Here is a 23522-nt window from a genome sequence, read left to right on the forward strand (position 1 = left end):
GGGAAAGAGGAAGAAAAGACCTAATTATTGTGTTTATGGACCTTGAAAAGGCGTATGATAATATTCCTAGATCAACTATTTGGAAAAGTCTTAGAAAGCTTTGTGTACCAGAGTACCTTATTAGGAAGATCCAAATGCTATATACTAATTGTAAAAGCTGTGTCAGAATTGGAGATGGTCACTCTGAATGGTTCAATACAACCGAAGGAGTACAACAGGGAAGTGCCTTATCACCTCTTCTATTCATAGCAGTTATGGATACCATTTTAAAGGAACTAAAAGGAAAAGGTAATAAAGATCTTCAGGCTCTGGTGTTTGCAGACGATGTGGCAATATGGGATGAAACAGAGGAGGGAGTGCAAAATAATCTGAATGCATGGTGTAAGAAGTTTGATGATTATGGAATGAAATTGAACCCATCAAAAACAGTGGCATTGAAAATCAGCAGACACAATACAGAATGCAACATAAAAATACAGGACCACCAAGTTGACGTAGTACACAAATTCAGTTATTTAGGAAGCGTAATGGCTAGTAATAACAGAGCTGAGATAGAAATAACAAACAGAGTAACCAAAGGCTCTAACTTTTACAGTATCGTTAGACACCTACTATGGGATGAGAAGGTCCCACAAAGAACAACAATGACCCTGTACAAGTCATATTTCATTCCCGTCCTTACATATTCTCTGGAAACCTGCACACTAACATCAAAGGATTGTAGTAGGATTCAAGCCTGTGAAATGAAATTTCTTAGAACTGCCCACCAAAAGACCCGACTTGATCATGTGAAAAATGATGAGATCTGATCTAACCTAGGTCTAAATGAATCGATGGAGGAAGGACTTAGGTCATCTAGACTTAAATGGTTTGGGCATGTTAAACGAATGAATAGCACAAGGTTACCATGTGCTTATTTGGGAAAGAGAATAACAGGTAGAAGACCAGCTGGAAGACCAAGAAAAAGATGGATGGACCAACTGAGGGAAGACATGGAGGGAAGAGGATGGAATTGAGAATCTGTCTTGGACAACGAAATGTTTTTGAATAGGCAACTTTGGAAGACGCTCGTTTTCAAACACCCTACCCGGCTCACTGGAAGGGCAAACCGATGATGATGATGATGATGGTACAGGGAAGTGTAGCAAATATTTGTCGCGTGTTCGGCTCCATGGCTAAATGGTTAGCGAGCTGGCCTTAGGTCACAGGGGCCCCGGGTTTGATTCCTGGCAGGGTAGGGAATTTTAACCATAATTGGTTAATTTCGCTGGAACGGGGGCCGTTGTCTTAATTAAGGTGTGAAAATGGGAAACGACGGAAAACCATCTTCAGGGCTGCCGACAGTGGGGTTCGAGCCCTTTATCTCCAGAATACTAGATACTGGCCGCACTTAAATGACTGCAGCTATCGAGCTCGGTCATTCTGTACTTAGCAGGTTGCTAAGCAATTACTACCTGTCAGGCCAGAAAGTGTACACTTCCTCTGATGATGGAAGATTACTATTCTCTACCAGATAATCTTTGATTCTCTGACCTTCCTCAGCTTCTGAATATACTCAACATATGACAGAATGTTCCTAATAACTTACATGCTACTAAGAGAAAACAATCTACGTACGTACAGGCGGGAATGTATCAAGTCAACTAGCCTTCTGTATGGCCATTAATAAAACGGAGGGACAAACGCTTGAAAAATTGGGTAGTGTACTCACCCGAACCAGTATTCAGCCACGGCCAATTGTACTGTTGCACTATCTCGGGCAAGATCATTTGAAAATATTAAGATCTAGATACGGCTGAATACACAGAGATAAGATATGTATTAGGTTCCACCTATTCAATACTAATTACGTGTTGATGTTACTAGTAACTTTTATTCAACTTAAGACCTGTTTCGACACATAAAATGTCATCATCAGCCATAAAATGAATCACAAATACATAAGCATAATAATCAAAACTATTGTGGATACATATTGAAATATGATCATTAAAAATAATAATCAAAACTATTGTGGATACATATTGAAATATGCTTATATATTTGTGATTTCATTTGATGGCTGATGATAACATTTTGTGTGTCGAAACCGGTCCCAAGTTGAATAAAAGTTATTAGTAACATCAACTCGTAATTAGTATTGAATAGGTGAAACCTAATACATATCTTATCTCTGTGATCTCAGTTCAATACGGAAACATCAATGAAGCTCATATCTTTGCATAACGGCCGAATAGTTGAAGCATAGAGAATATTGTATGGAAAGAAGTGTTATGAACTAAATTACAAATGAATCAGTTATTATGTACATGTATTAATGTTCATAAAACTATTAAAAAGGGCAGGCAAAACAATAAGACTGCGACAGGCATATCAAGGCGAGTTATCTGATCTATTTATAAGGAATGCTGCAGAGCAGCGCGGGTCTAAAAGTACCGATATATTGCAAGGGAACACCTGGCAGCACCTGAGGTGTTATACATGATAAGAAAATCAATTAATGACAGAACAGATAACTTTTCAGAAATAGAAGTTCTATAGTTATTTCATCCATCACAGATCCATCAACCATTTTAAGGATGGCAAGCCAATATTGGAATAAAAGTCAACTGGTCTCACAAGTTCCCAGATAGTGCTAACTGCAATCACACTTTAACACACTGAGCTACCCTGATTGTAATAACTTCAAAAGAAAACATGTTAAAATTATTAAAATCCAAGTTTGAATAAATACGATATATTTTATTTTACATTACATTATCTATGTACACTAGTAACCTTTTCATTTAAACAACAACACATTCTATATCTTCTTACAGTAGTCAGGTAGCCAAACAGGAGATCCTGCAAGCAAAAGAATATACTTGTAAACAATTCCAGAACATCGAGTTCATAAGGTCTTCTTTCTTTATTCAAATCAGAAGTACAATAGAATAATACTACATTCAAAAGAAACAAACTCTATACCCAGATATATGCAAGTAAAAGGTCTTCAACAATATATGCCATACAGATGTCACACCGATTCGGCTCAAAATTTGGCCACTTCAAGGGCATTTGGATTGGCCAGCACCAAGTCTTCCATTGTGCAGTTTGATGGACACAGGGGGCAACATAGCAGGTGTTCGGTTGTCTGAAGTTCACCACAGTCACAAAAGGTCGTATCGATGGGGAAGTTCCATTTTTGTAGATTCGCTCTGGTTCTACCCACTCCAGAGCTAAGTCTGTTTAAGGACCTCCATTCAACCAGTCCTCGGTGTGACCGGGAGGCAACACTTCCCGTGGTACCATCCATTTCAAGCGGCCAGGGGTCTTTTGTTTCCATTTGGTAATCCTGACTTTTGTCCGATGATCCTTCCAGGTGTTCTGAAGATGTTAACCCTTTCAAGGTCAGGTTTTTTAAACGTTGACATACCCCAACAATTTAGGTTTTTACAGGCACATTAATAAACCTCTCTATAAATAGCAAAACACACTCATGGGGCACTATATTCACAAAAATGGATATAATACAGATGAATGAAATTGAAAACAACAATATCACACAATTTACCTGCTTAAAAGTTTTTTTTGGTATGATATTCCTCAAAGCATGGGGCTGGGCACAGAGTTTTGTTGCAGTCTTTGCATTGGTAAATTGTCCTCCTGGTCTTCTTCTCTCTTCTTACAGTGTGTGCACACACATGGCACACTCTGGATGGCGGTTTACCTCCTGGTTGGTTTGGGAGAATAACAGAAAGGAAATGTTGCTGGGTTAACCTTGCAGGTGTATCACCATTTAAAGGTTGGCCTCCAGTAGGAGCATTCTCTGCTAGTGATCGGATGACTTCCATTCTGAACGCCTTATGAGGTCTCTTTATTCCTTTCAAAACCCTTTTCAAAATGAAAATGTTCAGAATTACAATCTCCAACAGGTGGAAGAATAGCTTTTAATACCATTTTATGGATTTTCGTGATGGCTGCACACCTGTAATCATCTGGTTGGATCTACCAACTGGTCCCATTTTCTGGTTGTAGTCCTGAACAGACAATGGGATAATTCTCCGTTGTCCTGTGGCTCTTTCAGTCTTGCCTGTATCAACCATTCCACTAGTATGAGCAGTTGTGAGCATGTTTACTTCCCTTCTATCCATCCATTTGACAGCAAGAAGATTTGAGGTATGCCTCTCTTTTACCTCACCTCTTCGTAGTTTGGTAGTGGACCCTGGTATTCCCCTTCTGTTTTTCCTCACTGTTCCACAGGCATGAGTACGCTGTGCATGCAGAGCTTCTAGAAGTTCTGGACTGGTGTAAAAATTGTCAATATAAAGTGTATGTCCCCAATTGAGATATGGTTTCATGAGAGTGAGGACAACAGAAGCAGAAAACCCTATCTGTGAATCTTCAAGTTCTGTTGTGGCTCCAGTATACACAATAATATCTAAAATATATCCAGTCTCACAGCCACAAAGTATAAATAACTTCACACCAAATCTACTCCTTTTTGAGGGAATGTATTGCTTGTACGCTAAGCATCCTTTGAACAGAACTAGACTTTCGTCGATGCATGAATCTCTAAGAGGCTGAAATATGGCAAGAAAAGTTTGTTTCAGGTGCTCAATAATAGGCTGGATTTTGTATAGTGAAAATGCAGGAGTGTGAATGAGAGCATCGGTAGACCAGTATTCTTCTAAGCTATTTTTGTTTACATGATCCATTAGCATACTTATTGCTAAAAATAAATACATTTCATTGACAGTAATTATATAAAGTTTCTCAATTTATTCAACGTTTTTTAACTAAGAACTATCACTTTATCTCTAAAAAAATCCATCAAAAACAAAACTAATTGAAAAAATGAATAATTTAATGTGCAACCCAACCATACCCTTCATTCTTTCAACATAGTAAATATGTATCCAAGCATACCCATAACCAAACTCTCCTCCATTATTGAAAATAACTTAAACAAACAGAGTTCTCTCAGCAAATCAGAAATACAAGCTTTTATTTCTCTTCTGAAACTGGTCATCAACAATAATTTCTTTAAGTTTGATGAAACCATCTATCAACAAAATGGACTGGCGATGGGATCACCCGCATCGGGAATTCTAGTGGACATTTACTTAGATTTTCTGGAATATACAAAAATAAATAACAACACTTTTCCAAACATCCTCATTTGGGCCAGGTATGTCGACAACACATTTGTTATAATGAATGAAGAAATCAAGAATGCGACCTCTACCCTGCAAGAACTAAATAACATCGACCCCCACATCAAATTTACGCTTGAGTCCAAAAATAATAAAGTAATTAATATTCTGGATTTAACTATTGTTAGAAACCCTTTTGCTCTTTTATATAGAATCTTCAGAAAACCGACACAAACTCCCAATACTATTCGCCAAGATTCCATACACCCCCAAACACACAAACGTGCAGCGTACAGTAGCATGGTTCATCGTGCATTCATGATACCTATGACTAAGAAAGACCTCAATAATGAACTCAACACTATAAGGGCAATCGCCAAATTTAACGGTTACAACAGATCATTTATAGAACAGATAATCAATAAATTCAGACACCGGCCTAAGACTAGTCTCACAAAAGAAAAACCTAAAGCTACCATTTCATCTACTTTTACATTCAATGACGATCTCCATCAAATCACCAATCTCTTTCGAAAACATAAGGTAAAAATTTTCTTCAGAACTAATAACAGGACTTCAGATATTATACACAATTCAGCATCTGTCAATACCTCTAACAGATTTTCTAAATCCGGAATCTATAGATTCAAGTGTAATGACTGCAACACCTCTTACGTGGGACAAACAGGACGCAGCTTCACTACCAGATATTCAGAGCACGTCAACGCAGTTAGATATAACAAGTTTTCTGCTATACGCCAACACATTCACGATGCTAATCATAAGTTCACTGACATAGAACATGACTTTGAGATACTTCAAATAGCAAACAAAGGGCCACTTATGAATATTGTTGAAAATTGTTTCATACATTGCGATCAATATTTTAACCCTAACTATAATTTAACTGAAATTTCCGAGAAATCTAATATTCCTTTTTGATCTCTTAATTAAATGGTAAAAAAATATTAGACCGCCTAAAAACAACTCGATATTTCAAACAATACGTAATATATATCCTCATCAGTTACCCCCACTACCACATCCCTCCGCTCCACCTTAGCTCTTTGACAGTTGCTCCGCCTCTTCCCCTCCCCTCTCCTCTCCTCCCCTCCGCCTTGGCCCTTAACCTCATGATTCCATCCATCAGTCCAGCTCCTTCCGCCGATCAAACAGACTGCTCACGGTGAGTTAATTTCGAGTCATTTCTTGTAATTTCTAGTTTTTTCTTTTTAGTCTTTCCTTCCTAATCTTTGCCTAATTCAGCTTTTAATTTCTTTTCCAGGTTTCAAAAACCCCATATTGAAGTGATAATAATAATAATAATAATGCTATTTGCTTTATGTCCCACTAACTACTTTTACGGTCTTCGGAGATGCCGAGGCGCCAGAATTTAGTCCCGCAGGAGTTCTTTTATGTGCCAGTAAATCTACCGACACGAGGCTGACGTATTTGAGCACCTTCAAATACCACCGGACTGAGCCAGGATCGAGCCTGCCAAGTTGGGGTCAGAAGGCCAGCGCCTCAACCGTCTGAGCCACTCAGCCTGGCCATATTTTGGTGAGAATTAATCCTTTGGGTCTAACCAAGTCCATCATATGCACATTTATTTTCGGAACCAAACCACAGATCAAACAAAAGTGTTAACTTCATATGACTTTAAACTCTGCAGTGTAATTTCACTAAGATCAAAGAACTAAAGACATATACAAGCTGGATAAACCACCGTATGTACAAAACAATGGAGTCATCGTCATTTTAAAAATATTTTATACTGAAGTGCAATATCATCATGTACCGTATTTTATTTAATATGCATCTACGCAGGTGTTATTCACATTAATAAATATCTGTGTATTGAAAAGGAGGACCCGTATTATTTTCAATTATTGTAATCCCACTTCAATACGGATCAAGAAAATTTCAAAATATCAATTAATTTCATGTGCTTTTCGATCCCCAAAATGTTATGATTATTGTTATAAATGCATTCCGCACAAGCTGAATTTTTGTTGTATTTTATTGTCTTGAAATGTTCTTGATATTTTTGATTCAAGGCTCGGCCAGTCCTTCCTATATAAAACATCTTGCAGTTGTTACAAATGAGCCTATATACACCGAATTGGTGTTGACATATATTTTTTTAAATACTATGTGCATTATATACATATTCTGATATTTTATTTCTGGTTCTAAATGCTATTTTGAGTTGAAATCTATATATATAAAATAAGAGTTTTGTCTGTACATTGTTTAGAATTGGAAAAGAATGGTATTTCTCTAACGGTCATGTCCATAGTAACAAGGAAATGCACTTTTTACTTTTCCATAATTTCTGTCTGTCTGTCTATCTGTCTGTCTGTATGTATGTATGTACTGTACCATTACGTTACATTAGCGGCCGTAAATATCATGGAAACAGTGGACAAATATGGCGCACAATAGCTTCAGGCAATGTGCAAATACACAGAGTAGAGAGCTAGTAAATCGATATCGTCCGGCCGCAAGGAAAAGGAATCTCAAGATTAAATAATGATGGACTAAAAAATTTGAATGAAACCGATTCTTGACTACCTTGAAAAGAAAAAGTTACGAGTTGAAGAGGAGCAGCACGACTTACGGAAGGATATAAAAGGGTCAACGCAACGTTAAATACTAAAGTATTAATATACAAACAGCAGTGAAGATTACATCTGCAAAATTATCGGCAGAAAAAGGCGTAGATTTGAAGGAAAATATTTATTACTGTAACACCTAAACTCAGAAGCGAAAGGAAACTACAGCCGAGTCATACATTGCCGAAATTAGTATTATAGCGGCAAATCCTTGCTAAGGAAGGCATAATTTATTGTTTCCAGGAGAGAGACAATATCTGTTTAAGCGAAAGAAATAGCAAAAAGTAGGCCGAATTAGAGAAATATCTAAATTTAAAAAAGAATATTTTCGACCAATACGAGATTCTGAAGACAAATATTACGTATTGAGTAGCCTACTATTCACCAGTATAATATGAATTCTACTATTTATTTGTTCTTTTATGATTTCATGAGAACTGGTGACAAGATGGAGTCAGCTTAAACAGATGGAAATGGTCGCTCAAGACGAAATAGCTCAAGCCAAGATTCCCAGCCGGAGCCGCAGATGACGTAATCTTTGGACTGCAGGGGCTGCCTACTCCAAGATGACCTAGACCAGGAGAGATCCAGCAGCAAAATCCCGTTACGAGATAAGTATTATGAGTTGCATCGTAATGAATTTGAAATCAATTGATGAAAAATATTTATATGTGTGCAGGAGTGCTAGAAGTAAGAGATTTAGTGCCAATGAAAGGATATTAGAGTATAAATGCCAATTATTAGCCGATGATGTGTGCCAATTTATGCTGTATAACTATGGTGCTAATGTAATAATTTTAAGGTTAATGGAAACTAGATCTGATTGAGTATTCGTGCATGTTTAGTGCCAATCCATACGAGTAGACCGTGAAACGTTTAACCAGTTGTGGTTGTAGAAAATGCAGGCGAGATACGAGACGTAACCTAAAACTTCAGGTCAATATGTGTTGCAATCATGGCCAGTACGATAATTGTATTGTAAGGAAATGTTTGAAATATTACAAAGTTGCAGTGTATGAGAGAATAAGCAGGCTAATAAGTATTTCTACCGTAACACAGAGGTTATTTAAGTGGAGTTGAATGAACAAACTTTTTTAATATGGAGGTATATATATGAAGGAAATGGAATATTAATGTGGCAAGATTTAATTAGAGTGAGGAGATATGTTTCTGTTCATTGCTTGAGAAAGGGATAGATGATTGAATTGCGAATTCCTGTGTTACATATGATATTTATGTTAGAATTAGCACTGCAAGTGAAGGATTTAGGCCATGTTAAGTCGAATGTATGTCTTGAGCCAAGCATAATGTGTCTCGTAGTAACTTTCAGCGGAAGATATTGATAGGTTACGTATTTGTTATACATTACGTAATACAAATATTCAAGAATAGAATGGAGTCTCGCATATTTACATATTTGAAGGTCAGCGCGTTAACGCTAATATGAAGTACGGTTTTCTTTGACAAAATCTTGGCACAGCAAAGAGATATTTGAGAATATGTAAATATATTGGCACATGATTAGGAATGCATGGCACGATTTTCGCAGGTTAGACTAACGTACTACTATATATATGGCACTCTGTAGTAAGATTATTTGATTTATTTTGTACATACGGTGATGTACTGTTTTAATTTATTCATTTTTGGCTATGATAGGAAGGTTAATAACTGCATGGGTGTTTTGAACCCAGATTTAAACAAGGTAATGCTTATCTCGTAACGTGATGAGTCACAAGTGAAAATCCACACAAGAATCCAAACATGTATCCAAGTAAATTTGGTCAAACAGACCGAAATGAAAGATGAAACCTAAATGATGCCCCAAAGAAAATCCCAAACAATATTAAAAGGAAGATATTCCACTCCTCCTTGGATTAATAAAGTTTTGGTCCCTATTCTTTCCCTTGTATCAATTTAAACATGGAAGATATGATATATTTTTGAAACTTAATGAAAATGTAAGCAAATATGATGATAATTTAAAGATTTTTCAAATATGTTTATCTCGGAAGTCAAGCATTTGAGAATGATATTTGTAATTTCACACGATTTTCCTTTCTTTATTGCCGATGGATGCATATTATTCAAATTTATAATACATTAGCATGCTAATAAACTAGATATAGTTTTGATTTTGCGTTTCTATTCCTTAAGTAACTTGTAGTACATAGTAGTATGATAATATACGGATCTATTGAATTAATTTATGCTAAATACTAGGTGATGATCAGATAATTTCCTTGACGTATGGATACGGAATGACTGGTTGAACGGATAGATACTCTTCAACGGAATCTACGATTTGTCTAAAGCGTATGGGAATATAATGAAGCAAATTTACCCTGAGAAACGAATATGCACCATGTTGTGGTAGCTCGTGTTCATAAATTATATCTCAGTTCAGAGTCTAGGTATGATTTACGACCCGATGCTTTGAATTTTGTAGCCGGAGCAATATTTAAAAAGGTGTATATTCAGTTAATGCTCCAACGCGGCGTAATAGAGGAAGTCACCGTGGGAACATTAATAGCCGAAAGGTGCAGTACACGCATCACGAGGAAACGGCTGAAGAGAATTTAATGAAAATCGGTATGTGAAGTCGGGGGATGAGCCGCTACAATCTAGGCTATACATCATTTTACTCACGCTGAATGAAATGGTAGTTTAGGGGAAGGCCTAAAATTTAATTCTTAAATATTTATATTATTAGTGGTCCTATCGACAAATACTACATAACTAAAGTTATATAGAATTAAATTTCCAATCATTCAATGTCATACATTGTTACTGTACCGGCTTTGATAACACAGATATTCTTGAATTTGTATTTTTGTTGCCAAGTCCATATCAACGTCGAGCCACGAGAAAATGGGTTAACAGCATTTAATGAAATTCGGTATATAGAGTTGGGGAATAAAAAACTACAGTCTGAGTTATAAACAATTTTATTCGTCCTGTATGAAATTGTAGTTTAGGGGAAGGCACCTAAAAATTAATTTTAATTACCTATGTTATTGGTCTTATCAAAAAGTACTACATAAAGTTATAGAGAATACAATTTCCGAACATTTATGTTTTATTCAGTTTTACCATACCGGCTATGATAGGAGTGGTATTTCAGAGTCGGAAGAAAACTAAATGTGAGGGCGTACAATATTGAGAGCGCATATCATTGATCAACAATAACATTACATTGACCATTGTTTGTGGTGATGTTCTTTGTCTCTTATGCTGCCGCTCAACTCCGATAGATGGGATTACTGATGCGTACTGAGTATAACAGCCTGACTGAATATTGGCGGGAAATAGCTGGGGAGTTACAAAACTTTCTTCTTTAGCATGTCATTTCTCTGGTTCATACATTTTCTGATACCGTACTGCTGGTTCGTAACTCACTGGTTCATCATAGTATTCCAGCTTTTCAATCCCTACTGTGACGCACTGTTTTGAATGAGCAGTGTGCACTCTTAAGACAGAGGCTCTCTTAGTAGAAGAAGTAGTAGTAGTAGTAGTAGTATGACCTGGTCCAGAATTACAATTTAGGTATATTCCAAATTATAGCACCACAATTTACTAAATTACTCAAAATTCAACCCTGAAAAGACCCATTTTTTAAAAAGAGCTTCTTCCTCTTCACTTTTATTAAATTCTACATTCATTTTATTCAAAATTAGCAGTGAAGAGGGTGTTTCTCCTCCGGCTTGAAGGAAAAAATTGCCTCCAAGTCAGGTAGATTTTTCCGCTGCCAGTGTAGTGAATTGAGATTTTCCGACTCATCGGGAACTCCTAGGAAACTGATTAGTAAAAGGGCATAGTTTTTGCCCTGGGACTCTCCACTATTCGATTCCCCCCTGAAAAAAGACTAAGTGTTCACGGATCACGGCTGTCTGCGACCTGGTTATTCCAGCTCTGGAACTTTGGACTGTTAGATCAGCAGCGTAGTAATGTTCGTTAAAAGTGAGAAAGTGTGTGGTTTTTCATTTGATCAAGTATTTCATGTGAAATCATTGCTTTTACTCGTGCCATTCTTACTGACATCGTTGTAATGACCTATGTTCATTTCAGTTGGGTAAACCACTAAGACAGTCTTTCTGAAGATGTAAAAAGGCAGGTGGAGAGTAAGTGTCTGTCATTATAACGCAATTCTCCAACCTGATTGTGACTGATGGTAGGCAAGCGGGCCTACCATTGCAATGAAAATTCCCTAACATAGTCTTCACATGAGAAACATTTTTTGGTGATTTCTCCATCGCGTTTCTAGGGTAACGTTAAGAGCTATGCAATTTAATACAGTCTTGCTCACAACGTGTACTTTACCTAACCTACAATTTTGTATACAATGTAGAATTCCGTAGCGAAGCACGGATACATCAGCTAGTTTCTTAAATATATTAGTGATTTTAAAATCTTGATTTCCAAAATGCATAAATGTACAAACTGACTACGTTCAGAGATTTCCTTTCTTCTCTTATGGTTTTTATTTTATTCTCCATTTTCTTTTTTATGTATAATTTTGTCTATCATTTCTGGGTTGTAGCCATTTGCTTTAGCAATTTGTTTTATTATTCTAATTTCTTTTAGTTTGTTTTCATTACTCGTGGGAACTCTTAATAATCTATTAATATAGCTGTTGTAAGCTGCTTGTACGTGAGTTCTTGGGTGGTTGGAGTTTTTATTGATAGTGGTGATGGACTGTGTGGGTTTCCTAAAAATATCAAAATCTATCCTATTGTTGTTTTTTGTTAATGTGAGGTCCAAGAAATTTATCTTTTTATCTCTTTCTTTTTCCATAGTGAATTTGATGTTGCTGTCAAGCAAATTTAAACAACTGAGAAGTGTTTTGGGATTAATGAGGTCTCCATTTTAAAATACTACCGTGTCGTCAACATTACAGACCCATAATTTTATTTCCTTCTGACGTATGTTCAAGATGGTTTTCTCAAGGTTATTTGAATTAATATTGGCTAAGAAACCTGATAAACTTCCCATTGGTAAATCTGTGTTTTGCTGGTATTACTTCCCATTGAAAGTGAAGTAATTATTGTCTAATATTAAACTTAATAAATTTATCGTTTCATTAATGTCTATGTGACATAGTCTTTTTTGGTTCCTTACGTTTTCTTCTATTAATTCTATGGTATCTTTAATAGTGATTTATTGTTTTCTAATTTGATGTGTTTTTGTAGGTATTTAAGTAAAAATTTAGACAGTTGAAATGTGCGACTGTTTCAACAATTTATTATGGGTCTAACGGGGTAATTCTCTTTGTGGATTTTTGGAAGAGACTTTAAAGTTGGGCATCTTGGGGTCATCGGGACTAATTTTTTCCCTTTTTGTATGTGTGTTTATTATGAACTGTGTGTCCTTCAGGTTTTCTTTTATTTTTGTATTTAAATTCCTGGTGGGGTCCTTCTTTATTGCCTTTATGATGTTTGTTTCTATGAATTCAATATTTTTTGGATGTAGTTGTCTTTACTTAGGATAACTGTGACATTGCCTTTGTCTGCTTTAGTTACAATTAAGGTATTTTTGATTTTAGATTTTAGGTTATTTATTAGTCTTTGGTGTATACTACTTTCTTTGTTTTCTTTGATTGGTTTGTTTTTGATTTTCTCAATTTCATTTGCTACCGGAATGGACCTGTTCTTACAACACACATCCAAGAATACATAAGAATTACACTTGAGGAAAAAAAAAAAAAATTCAAAATGAATTAACTAAACTTAAGAAAAAAGACATATGTAATAGTTTTGATGATTTAGTAGACTACAAGTTTTGTGAACCTATTATCAACATTTTGGACACACTTTTACCCCAAAAACTTTAAAACTTTACAAGCTAGAACAAAATGAAGTTAGGCCAACAGGTGTCTATACCATGTATGGAGTTAATAGAAAAGGCTACCCAATGAAGAATATAAGAATACTTACATTATGCAGGAACAGCCACTCTTCTGTTGCTAATCTGGCGTGAAAAGGTGTATAATGTGGTATGATACAATGGAATACCCTTAAGAACCTGGGAACTAGCAGAATTAACCTGAAACAATGGTATATATTGCATGTTCATAAAATAGATCCCTACATCAATGAAATTACATTTTGTTTTAAATGTACAACAGATAAAAGGTGGCTTTCCACAGATATGTACAGTCGAAACTGGTTAAGACAACATTCTCTAGCGCGTTTCCCTGGTTATTACGCCGTTATTCCAAAGTCCCAGGCCATGTCCTACTAAATACATGCTAAAGAAACCTGGATAACACATTTACGTCACTCTTAGTATGTTCATAACTCCCAGCATAAGAAATTTAAATTAGCGTTCCCCCCTGGCCACGCTGCACGCACGACGGGCCAGCGACAACTGGCCTGGGTAAGGATCTGGTAGAGAACTTAATTTCACGGCCCCGGAGCACAGTTGCACTTTGGCCTACAGCTGCAGGGAGCGTCAGTCCCAAGCCAGCCTTTGCTATTGTTGTTTGGATCGTGCAACAGTAGCTCGTCTCTGACGTGATGGTGCTTAATTTCACGTTCGTAAGTGAATTATGCAACAACATACTTAAATTAGGCCTACTGTACTTATGTATACAGCTGACATATTGGTGCTTAATTTCACGTTCATAAGTGAATTGTGCAACAACATACATAAATTAGGTCTACTGTACTTAAATATGCAGCTGATGTGTTGGTGCTTAATTTTATGTTCGTAAGTGAATTGTGTAACAACGTACATAAATTAGGCCTACTGTGCTTACGCGTAGTGGTTTGCAGGACATACCGTTATGGAGAAAAAGAAAGCTACACAGTTCACAAATGATGAAAAATTAAAGTTTATTGAGAAAGTGGATGCTAATCCACATATGACATGTGTGCAAAATTGCCCTGATGTTGGATATTTTGTATGACAACTTTAAATATAATTGTAAGCAACGTGTATAGTTCGTGTTGCTAAGAACTTTTTTCCTTGATGTCTTACCATATTTGTGTTCTTAAAATGTATTATTTCTGTCTTTATTTTAACAGCAAAATTGTTTTTCAATTTTTAGCATGTTCCCTCTTTATGACATTATTTTTCGGTCCCACCAAAACGTCCTAACCAGTTTTGGCCATATTTGAAAAGGGAACAGGAGTACATGAAGTATGGGGTTGGTTCTTGTGCAGTGTGGATGTTTGACCATGTTTCCTCTTTCCGTTGCTCTCTTTTACCATACTGACCCGTTATTGCATTTGTCTTTCATGCCTGTTACTACTCTTCTTCCTAGCTGTCTGTTTATAATATGTATCAATTCATGTGCAGGGAAAGAAAGAAAGCACAGGAAATTCTCCACAGCAAGATTTATCCCTCAATGAGAATAAATTTTTACACTTCTGAGTTTCAAAATCTAAAATCTGAAAATTGAAATTTCTATGTCTCGTTCCAATTTTAAAACTATCTTTAAGATGTCATGACATCAAATAAATAAGATTTATCTTTTAACCCTCGAACTGGCAACTGTCGAATATTCAACACTTTGGTCCCTGCTGTAGTGGCACTGTCAAATATTTGACATGTTCGTGTTTAATCACGTAATTTTCTCAATTATTCAACAGATGTCACATGACAGTCTACTTTTTGTCGTTCTCGATATCCACAGCAACTGGGAGTTCAGTTTCATTCACAGTTACAACCTCTTTGGGCGCAATTTCATGAAAATAAATTAGTGCAGTTTGCTGACCATCTGTTTTGAGCGCCTTTGCTGTAGTGTTTGTGAACAAACCTTCACAGGTTCTGGGTTAGATTCTATTTCATTTTATTTTGTAGTTTTCCGTTCGGTGTGAGTTATTTACTTCTGTATATATAATTATTTGATTGATTACATACATTTTTAGTACAGTGTGTGTCAAAATATGGCATCTTCATTTCGAAAAACTAGCGATGAAGTGCGGAGAAATTTCTTGGAAGATGAAAGTGAGGAATCTGTCTTTGAGAATATTGAGAATGAACGAACAAATTTCAAGATGGATTCGGAATGTGCATCAGCTATTTCTTTGCATCAAATATGGAAAGTGAAAGTGATAACGAGCCTGCCATATAGCAACCTATCCTAACAACATAGTCTAAAGTCATGCCTCCTGAGCCAGGCATGCCAATACATTTTCCCTAATATTTTCAAGAATATACCTCCCAGAGCAATGAAACTTTTGCTAGTGCATTACCGGTATATTACTGACAATCCGTACATCTCAGTTTCTTTATGACATGTTTCTGTTTTGTGTACATATAATCAAAACTTTTATTATAATTTTGAATTTAGGAATTACACTTCTTGAACAGACTGTACATTTTTGTAGTAGAAAATTTATTTGATACCACGTGGATATTTTGTATTTTATTGAGACAAACAAAAGCTGCCAAATATGGCTGCCACCACAAGATTTAACATTACCAGTTCTAGGGTTAAAACTAAGTACCAAAAGGAGATAGTTCATCGACTAAAATATAACTCTCATTTGAATAGAGATTTTAAAGTTTACAATGTTGTAACTTCTTTAAACAAGCATAGTTAATCCTATCATATACTTCTGTGAATCTCATGCCTATACATTCAATTCTTAAATTTCTGACAATCTAAAGCTAGCTAACATACCATAACTACCACATAATCGCCTCGCTGTATAGGTCTTGTATAAGAGGACTCTGCACTGTCAGGTATCTCACCAGCTGGGAAAATAATCTTCGTGTTGCCATCGTTGCGACCAACAAGGCAGAGGTCAGATCGTTTACTGGGCTGTAGCATAACAACATTCTGCTCAATAACAGTTCAAGTGAATATGAGAAATATACATGTAAATCTTGGTTTCAGTCACATACGTTTTAAATTATTCAATGTTTTCCATTCTTCAACATAAGAAATGAAAAGGAAATGAACATGTGATGAATAAAATCAAATATAAAATAGGGACAATGGTAAGAATATATGAGGCACCTACATAGTATCAAAAGCTGCCAAATCTATTTATCTGCATTTTTGGCAAATTGCAAAAAACTCACGAGAATAAACCATTATCTTCAGTAATATACCTTTCATGTTAAAATTTTAAATGAGCCATTTAGCATAAAATTTTAAAATATAAAAGTTTTATAGAATATGAATTTTGAAATATTTAAGAAACAAAGTTGAAGAAATTTGGATATAGCAGGGTTTGATACTGAAATCGGGATTTAGCGGGTTATGAAACAAAGGAATGAAAGATCTGACAATAGGTAACGCTGAAAGAAGGGCTATTACCTGCGTAATACAATAATCACTTTTAACAATTAATGGTTACTAGTTTAAATAAATTCAGTTACAGTATCTGAGAACAGAGTTTAATTAACACCTTAAAAAGGAAAGTGTCACTAGATTATTTATTATTATTATTACTGAAGTGTAATTTTATTGGTTTTACATCTGTGGATGGACAGGGCGAACTGGAGGAGGCTCGTACACAACCGCACCCGGCTTGCTGGAGCGAAGAAATGATGATGAAATGATAAAATTTTGTCCTGTAAGTTATTTAATCTGCCAGTAAATCTACCGACGTGCGGATGACATATTTGAGCTTGTTCAAATACTACTGGACTGAGCCAGGATGAAACCTGCCAACTTGAGCTCAGAAGGCCAGTGCTCTACCACCTGAACTACACTGCTTGGTAACATAGTTCTAGAAGTATTATGAAAATCAAAGTTTTATACACTTTTCTTGCATTTACACTACATCTGTATCTGTTTCTTCCTCAACTTAAAATAAAAAGATGATGTGCCTATTTAATACACTTTTATTATTGATATAATTGTATGAACATCAAGATCTTGTGGTACTAGTTTCAACTTAATATCTTCAGCCACATAATCTTAAAATTCACAAACACATGACAAATTATATAGGCTACAATAAAACAATCTGAAACCTAGTCTGAAAAATTAACGAAACATGTGGCGTTAGAACTTTGTAGTATCTTCTTGTGAAAGACAATTGCTAATTGCAGTTCATCCAGTTAAGATTATGTCCAGGTTACAATTCTTGAGGTGCTTAATTGTAGTAGTTAAGATGTAAACAATGTGATTTATCTTCAGCAGGGGGACATCTTAATGTTTGGACAATAATTAATATGGTCTTCCTCATAAACTAATATGTCTTCATTTTTTTCAGTATGAAGTCTTAGATCTTCCTGCTTTTCTAATGCGGAATAAAACTGAAGCAGCTTATTATTCCTACATTCTTCTCCAAAACATTTACTATGTGACTGTGCATTCCAATATTTTCACATCCATTGGCTGGGATCTGTGCCTTGACTTCCTTGATATGATAAGGTCAGTGATGTCACTCAGCCAACAAGCCCAACATTCTTTGAAGAAATCCAAACAACTTTAGAGAGATTAGATCAACTGGCTGGAAATAATAGACAGTTTTCCATTCCTGGCTTAACAGAAGCTAGTAGTCAAACAAAAGTTTCTAATAGAACTGATGAGCACAACAGTGCCTCCCACGTCTGTCTTTTCTGGATCTGAGGACACATTGGTTCTCCTGGAAATGAAAAAGCAGACATCCTTGCAAAAACAACCTCCTCATCCAACATAGAAATTACCTACAACAAATCACCCCCAAGGTGTGCAAAAACCCAAATAAAAAAATATCTACAGTAATAAGATAGTGGAACAAACTTTGGACGTCAAATACAAAAGGTCTGTCACAAGAGAATTATTTTAAAATATCAGCTATATCTGTACTCCATACCGCGTTTGCTGAATACATCTAAAATACATGAAACTGACAGTACTGGTAGTTGATCTTCTTAATCAGTGGACCATTTACTGTTCGACTATGCCATGTTTGGAAGGACAAGATTCGAATTTGAGGAGTGTCACCTAAACAATTGCAATGGGAAACTTCCAGAGCCTTCATACCATCTGTTTAGGAAATCCTGCTATAACAAACAGTTCCTTAAGTTCATTCACCACACCTTCAATAATTTAGTTTCCTAATTTTGTGTCAAGGACCAATAATTAATTAACTGATCAGAACTATAACCCTAATATACTCACGTACAAAGGGTTCACACAGGATAGATAGATAGATAGATAGATAGATAGATAGATAGATAGATAGATAGAGAAAAAAAACCTGATGCTTCCTGTCTTCTCCTATGCACAACAGATGACTGGAAAACTAAGCTAAGCAGTGAGATAACCTTTGTCTGGGCAAGTTAACTCAATGCTGAGTGTTGTGTGGCCAAAAATAACCTGACAAACTGAGAGAGCCAACAGCTTCAGACAGAGGAGCTATCTTAGGCGGGTGATGGGTACTCGGAGGAGGAAATACCATTGATATTCATCAGCTAGCATAAGTTCTCCACGTTATCTGCCTCTGTGGATCAGTAGTAGAGTATCGGCCTCTGCATCCTAAGATAGCGGGTTCAAATCCGACAGAGGTGCTTGGATTTTTGAAGGGCAGAAAAAAGTCGTACAATGCCAGCATAGAAAAGACCCAACGAAATTCATTAAAACTTAGTCACAGACACCCAAGAGAGATTCAGTTCACTCTGCCATCTAGTAGGCCTGGAGTAATATGGAACATCAGATCTGACGAGCAGACAGCGTCAAATTAAAATGTTTGCGCATGGTAGTTGAGGCCATACGATTACAGTTAAACCTTGATAATTCAAAATCGATTAATTCAAAATCCCGCCTAATTCGAAGAAGCTCTCATTACTGGAAACATGAGGTACAGTTTTGCATGTTATTTAAATGGTTTAATTCAAAATACGGACAATTCGTAATTCGAAGAACAATATCAGTCACATTACCGAAATTCAGACTTTTAATTCAAAACTGCCTTTATATTAAAAAAAAAAGTATTTTAGAGAGTAATTTAAATTCAAAATTTATCCACGTCATGATAGAACGCGTCTTCTGGAACGTGCAGGGGTAGCTTTCGGGACTCATTTTGGTGTGTCTACATTGTGCTTCAAAAAGTTCGGGTGAAATCGTAATCCTTTTGTATTCAGCGTTTTAAGGAACGTCACAATATCACATAGCAGGCAGTGTGCAGAGAAGCAGAAACCGCGAATACTGGCGATGCCAACAGTTTGCGAAAAACGTGGCTCACATAATCAATTCATATGCACCGAACAATACTGCCAATGCCAATGAAACTGCATTTTTTTTTTTTTTTTGATGTTGAGCCCAAACGGACTTATGGTTTTAAAGGAGAGAAGTGCCAGCCAGGAAATCGTACAAGAGTGGGTGTCATTGTACTGTGTAAGTGTACACGGGGACTTCCTCCCCTCGTCATAGGAAAGTTCGATAAGCCACGATGTTTTAAGGGCGTCGGACACTTTCTGTGCAAGTACAAGGCATCTAAAAAATTCAAACAATACAGTAATCCAAGAAATAAAGCATTTGCACAGGGGAGTGAGCATAATTTGTCCTTGTCTTTGAATCACGTGTTTTTTTCCTTCATTGCGTGAGGTTATGTTTGCCAGTGATTTATCCAAGTGCATTATTTGAATAATGTAAATGCACCTTGTTGGATACATTTTGGAAATAGGTTTTCCCATGGCATTTGAAAGGTTTAAACTGTGATCAAGGTGATAGCATGCAATAATGGGCTTTAGAATACTTTGTGACGTGGCATTTCTGAATTACGAGTTGGCGGTTAATTCAAAATCATGTAATTAGAAGTCCAATTTTTGCGTCCCAGCGACTTTGAATTAACAATGTTTTACTGTATTATTATTATTATTGTTATTATAATTATAATTTCTCCATGTTAGATAGTTACCAAAGTGTCTGCTTCATAGTTTAGGGACGATCTATTCCGAACACTGGAAAGCTTTTGCTATTTTGCTTTACGTCGCACCGACACAAATAGGTCTTATGATGAAGATGGGACAGGAAAGGCCTAGGAATTGGAAGGAAGCGGCTGTCGCCTTAATTAAGGTACAGCCCTACCATTTGCCTGGTGTGAAAATGGGAAACCACAGAAAACCATCTTCAGGGCTGCCGACAGTGGGGTTCGAACCAACTATCTCTCGGATACGAGCTCACAGCTGCGCGCTCCTAACCGCATGGCCAACTCGCTCCGCACAGTGGAAAGCAATGGGAAACCACAGCTGTACTGTACCCCTGATAACCCCATGCTGACTTTGTTCAGTTTCAAACGTCCAAATACTGCAAATGTTCCAGAATTCCTAGTTTCTAAATTGGACTTTTGGCATGGACAGACCTGAGACAAGACTATAAAAATTAGAGAAGAAGAGATTATAAATGCTTTTTCTTAAGAATATTAGAGAAAGGTTTTGTTGCACTTGTGTTTAGAAACAAATTATGCAGTTAACAATGTCTTCATGTGTCCTTTCTAACATTTATTTATGTTAGCCAGATTATTTAGTGAATAAACGTAATAGTGTATATACATAGCATAGCTTGCACTTGACTGCTTTATCATGGTAAAAATAAGTAAAATAATATTTTTTAAACATTCAGATCCAGAATCAACATTTTCAATTACACAAACATGACGTTGTTTAACACTTTGAAACAAACGTACATTACCGGTAACTAGTTGACAGAAAACTACAAAAATGCAGAGCTTCTCATAACCAGAAGTCTTAAAACTGCTTCCTCTCTCAAGAAAACAATAAATAATAAGGGTCAGCTGACTACATCTGATGTATTCACAAAGACGCACACACAATGCTGTCAGTTGGACACCCTATTTTATTCACAAATTGTATTTACTTCTTCCACACACATGCATTAATGAACTGCCATCTTGATAAACAAAACACTACTACGAAGAATAAGGAGAGACTGCAACAATTGCATGTCAACTACCAATCCAACAAAACCAATTCACATACTTGACTTCAAACACTTGGCTAACACAACTTCCACACAAGTCTCATCAAAACTCCACTCTACCATCAAGACTGCCTCTTTACATACGTTGCCTGGCCAGGCTTCTAGAAGAATATGACACAACATATTTTCTCATAAATTTGAGAGTTTCCAATAGCCTACTTACAATGTAACGATTTTTCTATAACTATCTAGTCCCAAAGATACGCTATTCTGGATATTACAGTGTGTTGCACAATGTCACATTGGATTATACATCATATGTGCAGGTAATTATAAATTATATATTATTAATTATGTGTTCTTACATTAAATAAACTCATATTAATTTATATACAGCAGATATTTCATGACATAACCTCACAAATAATATGATTGTGATTTATACCAAATAAAGTCCGGACATAACTACGTTAATAATAATAATAATACTAATGTAAATGGATATAAACACTTCATAGCCATACCTTATAATAATAATAATAATAATAATAATAATAATAATAATAATAATAATAATAATAATAATAATAATAATAATAATAATAATAATAATGCATTATTTACCCTTGGGCAAAAGAATATTTTTCCAAGGCATATTTTTTTGCTAGTTGCTTTACGTCACACCGACACAGATAGGTCTTACGGCGACAATGGGACAGGAAAGGGCTAGGAGTGGGAAGGAAGCGGCTGTGGCCTTAATTAAGGTACAGCCCCAGCATTTGCCTGGTGTGAAAATGGGAAACCACGGAAAACCATTTTCAGGGCTGCCGACAGTGGGGTTTGAACCTACTATCTCCCGAATACTGGATACTGGCCGCACTTAAGCGACTGTAGCTATCGAGCTCGGTCCAAGATATATTAGTCTATTACACTTGCGCCACATCTACACTACAATTCAAACAAGATGTTCATTCATAATCACTACTCGAGGGCAGGATTGTCAATCCTAGACATTCCACTTATCTATCTTGGAATAAAATCAAACCTAACATTATTTGTGATCAATTAAAACAAAGAAGAAAAAGAGTGAAAACTCACCCCTTCTACCAACACAAGCTCATGATGACCAATACGAGCTTGATTTAATCGTTCAGCCTCCTGGCGGAACAGGGTCACCATAGCAATGAGGCGCCGCTGTTTCACTTCGGGTGGAACATCATCTTGTAGCCGCCGATGAGCTGTAGTTTTCTGTAATGTTGCATGTACAAGCTTCATTTAAAGGAAAGAATCGACATGACTCTATGCAACCAAGTAGGATATCAGTACACATATGTGGGATTATGATCACATGTTGATTTATCAAAAAATTAGAAGAAAAGATGGAAACTTATGAAATTATTATAGTAAAATATTAATTTTACATATTTCATGGAAACAATAATATATTTTTAAAACTGCAAGTTTATTTCCAACCTCAGTACTATCTCTTTAACCCGCGAGTGGTCGCTAGCCAAAATGTAACGTGAGTGGTCGCGCGTGAGACTTTCTCTCACATTAAAATAAATGTGACATTTTTCACAGTTTTGTAAGGCGTAAGGCTGAAATTTACCACTGAAATCAAACGCAAGTTCTACCTTATATATTTTAGATAAAAATGAAATAAAGAAAATGAAATAGCGTATGGCTTTTAGTGCCGGGAGTGTCCAAGGACAAGTTCGGCTTGCCAGGTGCAGTTTTTTTATATGACTCTCGTAGGCGACCTACGCATTGTGATGAGGATGAAATGATGATGAAGACGACACATACACTCAGCCCCGTGCTAGTGAAATTAACCAATTATGGTTAAAATTCCCAACCCTGCCATGAATCGAACCCGGGACCCTGTGACCAAAGGCCAGCACGCTAAGCATTTAGCCATGGAGCCGGACATAAATATGAAATGAT

General features: G+C 36.2%; 1 protein-coding gene across 1 annotated transcript in view; it reads right to left on the minus strand.

The window, feature by feature from the left end:
- Positions 1-2721: 2721 nt before the first annotated feature.
- Positions 2722-23522, minus strand: part of LOC136873754 (CDK5RAP1-like protein) — a 70604-nt gene continuing 49803 nt past the window's right edge. Inside the window, exons 7-10 of the mRNA XM_067146944.2 lie at positions 22677-22826; positions 16380-16520; positions 13684-13792; positions 2722-2844 (exon numbers count right to left, since the gene is read on the minus strand). Coding sequence (XP_067003045.2) covers positions 13685-13792; positions 16380-16520; positions 22677-22826 — 399 coding nt within the window. The 3' untranslated portion in view covers positions 2722-2844; position 13684. The remainder of the gene's footprint in view (positions 2845-13683; positions 13793-16379; positions 16521-22676; positions 22827-23522) is intronic.

Source organism: Anabrus simplex, chromosome 1 (genome assembly GCF_040414725.1).
Source record: "Anabrus simplex isolate iqAnaSimp1 chromosome 1, ASM4041472v1, whole genome shotgun sequence".
In the NCBI taxonomy this organism is placed as follows: domain Eukaryota; kingdom Metazoa; phylum Arthropoda; class Insecta; order Orthoptera; family Tettigoniidae; genus Anabrus; species Anabrus simplex.